This window comes from Coturnix japonica, chromosome Z (genome assembly GCF_054131305.1).
Source record: "Coturnix japonica strain WE chromosome Z, WE-NBRP24, whole genome shotgun sequence".
NCBI classification, from domain to species: Eukaryota; Metazoa; Chordata; class Aves; order Galliformes; family Phasianidae; genus Coturnix; species Coturnix japonica.
In genome coordinates, this window is record NC_140702.1 from 67,799,693 (window position 1) to 67,808,520 (window position 8,828).

At 43.3% G+C, this 8,828-nt stretch overlaps 1 protein-coding gene across 1 annotated transcript in view; it reads right to left on the reverse strand.

The window, feature by feature from the left end:
* LOC107305747 (ubiquitin-conjugating enzyme E2 R2) overlaps nt 1-7,167 on the reverse strand; it is a 49,696-nt gene extending 42,529 nt beyond the window's left edge. Inside the window, exon 1 of the mRNA XM_015848272.3 lies at nt 6,901-7,167. Coding sequence (XP_015703758.1) covers nt 6,901-7,077 — 177 coding nt within the window. The 5' untranslated portion in view covers nt 7,078-7,167. The remainder of the gene's footprint in view (nt 1-6,900) is intronic.
* Nucleotides 7,168-8,828: the final 1,661 nt, after the last annotated feature.

Consider the following 8,828-nt stretch of genomic DNA (forward strand, 5'->3'; position numbering starts at 1 on the left):
CTTTATCTGAAAGATCTAGACATTCTGTTACCAGATGAAAAAAAAATTAGAAAGGATTTAGATAATAGCTACAGGACACCTGAAGATACAAAAGAGATGTTAACCTCTCAGGTTATGCTACTTAAAGCACTACTGAAAGGCATCCAGTTACTAAATGGGTACAGTTTCTACTCTGCAAGAGAAACAGGAGCACCAAAATTAAATTGTTTTCTTCAGTACATTATAAGAAGGCTTTCCTTCTAATAAGAGGTGAGTGCTTTTATAAATAGTTACTCTCGCCAAGATAAGCAAATGCTCTTACACTAGCATAGTTTACATCCATAAATTAGAAGTGTAGGCCAGCAGACTATGCAGGAACAAACGCATCTTCATGGAATGTGCCACAAGCAGGAGATACTCCACTGCATTGCCCTGCTTTGTCAAGGCCAAATGGAGCAATAGAGAAGTGAATCTTGGCTTCAGCCTTTGTTCAAGTTGAACAGTGAAGGTTTCCAATTGTGGAAAAGCATAAGGAGTAATTCAAAACCAAGAAGTTTCGCAAAACAGAAAAAATTATTGAATGATAAATTCAAAGTGGCACAACCTGTTAAGTCTTTACACTATTCTGTATTCTGACAGTTTTTCATAACCATTCCAAACATTTTGCTACAGTTAACAAAAATGTACAAGTTCTTTATCCAGGACATATATCTTAGCTAGGATGAGTCACATGCCTACAACTTCAAAGTTTCATCTCTCAGTAAAAGCCTTTCATCTGAAGTTCTAAATTACTTGTATACTTCTAAGAGAAGAAAATAGACCAGTAGGGATATCATGCCACTCTCTCAATGTTCCTTCAGTACTAATACCTTGAGGACTAAGACATCTCCTGCCTGCCAGGCAGCCTTTGTTAATCACAGATACAATATTTGAGAGTGTTATTCACTTACAACAGCCCTTGTACGATCCCCTTGTTCTGTGTGCGACAGACTCATCTCAAAAAATAATTTTCAGCAAGTCCTACAATCACATTTCAAGTTGATCATGAAGTATCCTACAGGCACCCCATTTGGTAGCTTCACTTTTTCCTTCCATTTACAGACTTTTTTTGTCAAAGCTATGTATTTTAACTATTTCAGAAAATCAGGTAGGCTAGACATAGCTACTACTACTTCAGGGGAAGGTACACAGTACCAATGTTAGTACTGTTAAACTTGTCTGGTCAGACTAGACATTCTCCACAAGTAGCTACAGCAAAAGCTTAGTAAGATTAACTATAATTCCTCTAACTCATATTGCTGGATAAAATACTAAGGTTTTAAAAATGAAGTACTAGAACACTGGAAATAGAAAGCTAATTCTGCATATATATGTCTATGCATGCACATCTGGTCACACATACCCCAAGTTATAAGTCACATAACCCGTAATCCATCCACAATACAACCCATCTGTATCTCAGTCAAATTTCCACTATATTCAGGTTTTAAATAGCATTTTATGTCTCCATTGCATGGTGCTCACTTTGCATGAAGAAAAAAAAAAGAAAAAAAAACCCAAAAACTCTGTTGATCCTTAACTGAGGTGTTTTTGGTGATGTGCAGTTTGGCTATGTAGTTTTTGGCTGTCCTCTGGTATTCATAATAATGAACACTGATGACTAAATGTTGGAAGTTTGACATTCATTGCATAATGTCATTGCAATAATTGAGAACCTGAAGATTTACTAGGTGAACAAAAAAATTAAGAATGCATTCCTAGCATTATAAAGTAAAGAATTTCCAATTATTCACAGTATAGTAATTCAAAGAATGTAGATGGTTTCAGACTATCTCTTGAACAAACTGGCACAAACCTTCAAGAGGCAGTTCTTTGCATTGCTATCCAAGAAAAAAAAATGTTATTTTTAATCTTTTCCAAGGATCATTCTGTGCAAGCTCATGGAAATAGAGCCAAACAATGGAAAAAAATATGCAAGCTAACATATTCAATCTTTCCAAATGGAAAGCTTTCCATTTTTAAGCCTAATGGCAGAGGTAGGCTGCACCACAGCTCTTCTCTTGCCATACAGTGGTGTCAGATTGCACATATACTTGTATTTTCAAGCAGTACCAGAACAGCAAACCATTATCAATCTCCATAGCATACACAATAACTCGAATTGGAAGAGAAAAGCCCTAGGAAAGAAGTAGGAGCTGGCTACTGCCATTGCCTAGCCCACTACCTGCTGAGGGGAGGCAGCTGCCCCAGACAGGCTGTGAGCACAATTTGGAGGAGTCCATGCAGCCCATAAATGTAATCAGACAAACCCACATGCAACAACAGAGCAGGAGTCAGACAAGTACTTCTTTGGCTTTAAGAGTCAGGGATCGTAACAGCGCTTAGTGTCAGTAAGATAAACTCATTTCTTCCTTCCCTGCCTGTGGACAGCTTAGCTTTTCTTTTACTATGGAGACAGTGTCCTTGAACAGGGTGCACTTTAGATTTGCAGCAGTAGTTGTACACAATTCATGCGCCATTCCATTCCCTTTTGTTGCAAACCTCTGCTTATTAGCATCAGTGATACCTAAAGGCAAGGGAAACAGAAAATTAACTACACCAAGAGAAATTCTCCAGGAGGCTCACAGAGCTCAGATTTTGTACAGACAGCACCACACAATTTTTCCCTGGCATGAAGTAATATTTTTGTGAAGTTAAGAGTTATGTAACCAGGAGAACACTCAAGTGCTCAAGAAATTTTCATTTGCCCAATTCCAGGCTATCAGGGAAGTTACCTACGATGCCAAACTTTTAAGCACAACCCTTTATATCTTCTAGTTCTATATAGATCTCCTGCTCTGAAAAACATTTTCTCACATACTACAAATTGCTCTGAATTCAAAACCAATCCACTGAAAGAAGCAGAGATCCAACAACACCAAACTCAAAGGAGCCCACAGCTAAGGAAATATACAAAAAAAAAAACCAAAAAAAAAAAAAAAAAAAAAAGAAAAAGAAAATAATATCCCAGCCCCCACCTTACTTAAGAAAATTAAGCACAATGCTTGCTTCCCCCCTCATCCAACTTATGAGTCAAGACTTGCTCCTTCAAGCAGCAGAAATACCTTGTGAATTAAATTGCCTTAAGTAAAGAACTATCAAATAGCAACCCTAACAATATAGTTTAAATTTTACTTGTTTCCTTTCATGTTGTGTGTACTCATTTTCATCTACTCAGCCTAAATCACCTCTGAAGGAGCTTTTGATATTGACTCTTGCTCCACAAGAAACATGTTTCTTGACTCAGCCTTCTTGGTCAAACTGTGCTTCTAGGCAGTGCTATGTAATTAATAATGAAGTTTTTATTTGTATAGTTTTTTTGTTTCTTTTTTAATACCCAAAAGGTTTGCTCACAGCACAAGCAAATACTACTCAGCTATAAAATTACCAGTATTTAAAAAAAAAAAAAAAGCAGTCAAAAAATGTGCTGCAAAGACGCAACTGCACTGAACGTGCAGACCCTCTTAGTAAGCCACCAGGAAGCATGTTCCAGTAATTCTGCTGGTATCCCAAGACCATCACTCAGTTACAACATTTGTTGTAACTGACTTCAAAGGCTCCAGCATGAAAGACATTGGATAAAGGAACACGTTATCCATAGAAGGGAGAAGTGAGACAGGGAAAGTTCCACCATACACAAGCCTCTACTACTAAACAGTATCACAACCAGCACCTACTATCACCAGATTTCAGCTTAGCAACCCTCTCTTCTATCGCTACCTATTTAAGCAGCTGGTGCCAAACAAAGGGGGAAAAAAAAAGGGTTCTCTAGCCACATTGTAAAGAGCCCTTTCAAGTGAAGATGCCTATGGCTTAAAGACAGCATGGACAAACTGTTTACATGCAGTTCTGCAGACTACGGTGCAATTTGGCTGTCTACTGCAAAGCCAGAGAAACAGTCACATTGTCATAAATTGTGAACTCAGTGACTGAACATGTCGTGTGAGCTCAGTAACTGAATAAATTGTGTGGAAATCCTCACCTTAAATATGTGAAGTCTACCCACCTTTTGCTTAAGCAAACTCAGTAAACCAGGTATTAAGAAATTTAACATGCAGCAATCAAGCACCCACAGCCAACTGCAACTGATTGTGGCCGTAAAACAGGGAAAAACTTTGGTCAAACCCAAGGACAGGTCCTTTCTGACAGCAACTGAGAATCATCAGATGGTTGCTCTCACCATGAGACCTCTTTGGAGGAAGATTTCACATCACTGACCATGAGCTAGTTTTGCAAGGAACAAGGGGCAGCCAGTGGACAAAACAATCAAACAGCCCCCCTGATGGTGGCAGTGCAGAACTCAAGCAAAGGGTTTCTCAAAACATTCCCAGTCGTACTGGATGGCTATGTATTAAGTTCAATAAGTAAGCAAGAGATTAACAGGAGAGAGGAAAGCCACGCCAACACACCAGGGGTCATGGCACAATCTCCACTTCAGCTAGTTCTGTAACAGGGATGTGTGGTTCAGAACTGCTCTGTTCCATACCACACTCTGCACAAACAATCACTTGGGTACATTGTCCCAGATGAGAGGCCCTGCAGCAGAGCAAGACAACATAGATATCAGTGATTGAAGCTTGTGCAAGCAGCCGCTAAAGTTTAAGTCCTTATTCATTTTACTATGCCCTGTACTGAGGTCCTGATAGCCAATATAAATTACCTGCAAAAATTAAGCAAGACCTGTTTTCTGCTCAAATGTATCGATTGGTACAATTCCTGGGTTAGCAACTGAAACCAGAGTCTGCTGAAATGTTACACCAGCTTTGAACAGCAGTAGCGCCTCTCAAAGAGGTGCAGAGAGAGCACTTTCCTCATTTCAGTTAATTCAGCTAGCTCAACAATCCATAGAGAAAGGTCATATTTCTCCAAGGATAAATAAGGTGCCAATGCTGGTAAAAGCTTCACGAACGTGAACCAAGCATTTGTTTATTTTGTATTAAAGTCACTTTAAATGCACAAACTCCTCAAAATATTTACACTTCAGTTTAACTAGAAGATTCTGTGCTTTCCCTTCATCTCTTACCCTCAAAACACACCTCAAGCAAATGGAACTAAGCTCTCAAACCCTTGTTGCCACAAAGTTCTATGCAACTACAGGATGTAATTTTTTTTTTATTATTTCTAAGCCTACTTACTTAATATTGGGAAACCTAAAATACAAAACAATGCAGAGATATTCAAGTCATCAAGCCAAGAAACCTCAAAAAAACAAACAAACAAAAAAAAAACAAAAAAAACCCACCATACACTGTCTTTGAACCAGTATTCACCTCAAATATAAGTGTACATCATGAAATTAACTCCATCACATACAGCTGACATCCTAAACTTCGAGATGTTCAGTAAGCCAAGCCAAACATATTTAAAGCTTTGCCTTAGTGACCCAGCACAAAGACAAACAAAGAACTTCACAATTAGAACAGGAATCTTCACTCTCCTGACAGAATTAGGGGCTGAGACTGATCTTTTCAGAAATGGAGAATTTAAGATGAATTACCAAAGATCACATGCTACAAAAATAAAACCACCAGGCATGGTTTCTCAGAGAAAAAAGAGGCAAATTAATTCCATAAAGCAACCTTTAACACGCTGCTTGAAGGTAATTGCTGAGCTGCAGAGAGGATAAAAGCATCAAGCAACCTCCCATTCTCAATGTTAGTATCAAAGGATCACTGTTTATAGAGGAGAAGAATTTAGACGAAAGGCACTACAGCTTGATGACAACAAACAGCAGAAAGCCACTGCAGTCACAGTGCTGAGGTAAGGCAACACTGCTAGTCTTGCCAAAGCCTGCACTTGCTGAAGGCACATCCTCAGATTATTGCACTGGCTGCTTCAGCTTACTTTCCAAGAATGATTACAGACATAAGGTCCAGGCAGGTCCTAAACCAAACAAATATTTTGACCCCTTGCGAGTTTTCTGAAAAATTGATGAGTAATGTAAGTGCAGAGAGAGGTCACCAGTCCATTCTGATGCACAAATGACCCAGTTACTGATCCAAGACTGCAGCGACTTCCTGAGGGAGGAATAATGGAGGTGAGTCTAAGAATACACACATCACACCTACATGAGTAAGCCAGCCAACTCATCACAAAAGGAAAGCCTTGTGCCAAAACGTTCCCTTCCTTCCAAACAACGAGGCCAAACTGAACGTGACTCAAATCTATTATTCCCCAAGCTACAGGTTATTTTGGTTTTGTAGAGCAGAGTGCTTAAACCTCGATCCACAGAGGCCAAGAGCCACCGACGATGCATGCTTGCCAAGCAAAGGCATCATCCAGGCTTTCTTCCAGCATGACAGGGAGGGAAAGGAAGACTCGGGAACTAAACTGGGAGACAGGAGCTGGGGGTGACATTGTTTTGTCAGAAACCAGGTGGGCACATAATGCACAGGGATATGCCCAGTGCTTTTCTTCCAAGCTTTTGTTTCTTCTCAAGAAACCATGCAATTCTTCTTCATGTCTTCTCCCTTCAGTTCTTTTTGGGTAAGGAAATGCCAGATTTGTTTCTTTCTCTACATACAAGAGGGGAAATCACCACCACAAAAGTTGTTCGTTTGGGTTTGTTTGCTGCTTTTTTTTTTTTCTTCATTTTTTAGAAAAACAGGAAAATTGAGAGAGGAATCGAAAGCATGTATCTACCCCCACAAGCTAAACACCCTCGTGGCTGTCCTCTGAAGTTCGTAAGAAGACAAGGTTAATAACAACGTAAATCACAAAGAACAACCCTGAGAGAGCCCACCCAGCGCCGGGGGCCGCACACAGGGCCTGGTGGGCCCCTGCAAAGCCGGGACCACAGCGAGGCCGCGCGGTGCAGGCCCTGACCGCCGAGCCGTGGGGGCCGGGAGGGCCGGAAAGCGGCGACGACGCCCGGGGCCCTACCTTGAAATAGCCACCCTCGTACAGAGTATTGGGGGGCCCGAAGATCGCCACCTCCCAGTTGTAGAGGTCGGACTCGTCGACCAGGGTGATGCGGAAGCCTTCCACCGGCTCCTCCTGCAGCGACTTCAGCTCCAGCATCAGCGCCTTCTGCGAGCTGCTCATCTGCTGCTGGGCCATGGCGCGGCCCCCGCCGCTCCAACCCCGACCTCAGCTCCTGCTGCCGCCGCTGCCGCCGCTGCTCCGCGGGCCCCCGCCCCTCCCCGCTCTGACGGCCGCCGCCGCCACTTCCTTTTGTGACGGCGCCCGCTCGCCGCTGACCTCAGCGCGCCGCAACGCGCCCCGCCCACGTCGCGCCGCCCCTCTCGCGAGACGCCACGCCCACACCGGGGGGCTTAAAGGGGCAGCGCCGCCTCAGCGCGGCCGCCATCTTGTTCGTGGGGGGGGGGGGGGGGTCCTATGAGTGACGTGGGGGGTCCTATGAGTGACGTGGGGGGTCCTATGAGTGACGTGGGGGGGTCGTGTGTGTGAGGTCAGGTCCTTTCTGTGGTACGCGGCCATGTTGGCACTCGGTCGTGAAGGAGCGGCCTGTTCACTTTCCTGCTGATCAGAGACTGCAGGAACCAAGAGCTGCACGCATGGTCGGCAGCCACCACCCCAGCACAGACCCCAGCACAGACCCCAGCACAGACCCCAGCATAGACCCCAGCATAGCGTTGTCTGAGCTGTGAGGATAGGGAGGCTGATGCTGAGGAGCAGTTTGCAGACAGAGGCCTTAGTAAGTGGCTTTGTGCTGAGCCAGCATCCCTTAGCAAGCACACAGCCAAACAGCAGTGAAACAGTGGGTCTGAATGTTGGCTCAGACATGGGCTCTGTTTCCATAACGCTCCACAGATACACTAAGTACCACAGCCCTGAATTAGAGTTGGGCTCGCTCCTGCCATTCCCCTTGAGGCACATAAAAGCTTCCAGAGCCAAGCAGGCATCGCCTTGCACGGGTAGAGCTGATAGCACAGACCTCTTAGAGAGCTAGTGTGCTGCAGCAAGTCTTTACAAATTAAATAACAAAGTAATGATCCAGAAGGAGGACAAACAGCACAACGTGTCTGCAGATGGCACCGATCTGCGTTTCGCTTCTGAAAGCACTGAGGCACACACCTGTCTGTCAGCATGTGGGGGCACAGTGTGCTGAAAGCCCTGCCCCAACCGGGGTTTATCGGATTATTAACAGCAGTAGTTTTAATAGCTGATGTGCTATGATGAGTTCTGATTTAGTTACCTTGCCCCCCAAAATGCCAGAGCTATCTGAAGGTTCAACAAGGCTAAGTGCAAGGTGTTGAAGGTTTCATTCAAGAAGATTTTTTTGTATTATTCAAACAGTAGCAAGGCACTGGCACGGGCTGCACAATGGAGCCCTGGCAGTCTGATTTGGTGGGGGGTTGGAAATGGATGATTTCTAAGGTCCCTTCCAACCCAAGCTATTCTTTAATTCTATGAAGTGTTTGCTGTCTTTGTACTTGAGGACAAATAAAAATTGTGGATGATTAGAAGTAAAAATAATGTAATTCCTCAGTGGCATTGGTTTACATAGAGTGCGGGGATAAAACGGTTAAAGACCTTGAGGTGCTGCTGTGTAGAGAGGGATTGAGGCTAGCTTACTTTAAAGATGAGGTTAATTAAAAATAACAGAGCAGTCATGGGGACAGCCCAGAAGTTGGGAAATGGTAACAGAGAACAATTCCTTCCCTGGACTCGCTGTTGCAGGATGTTACTTGTGAACTGGAAGCAAGACCTGTGTCTTTACTGTAAGAGTACCAGTTGTAGCAGATACTACTTCAGTAGGAATGGGACTCGTAGGAGACTTCAAACTTAAGGTTAGAGGTGCTGCTTTCATTCTACTACATATGACAGTGGCCCTCACAAGCAGGACA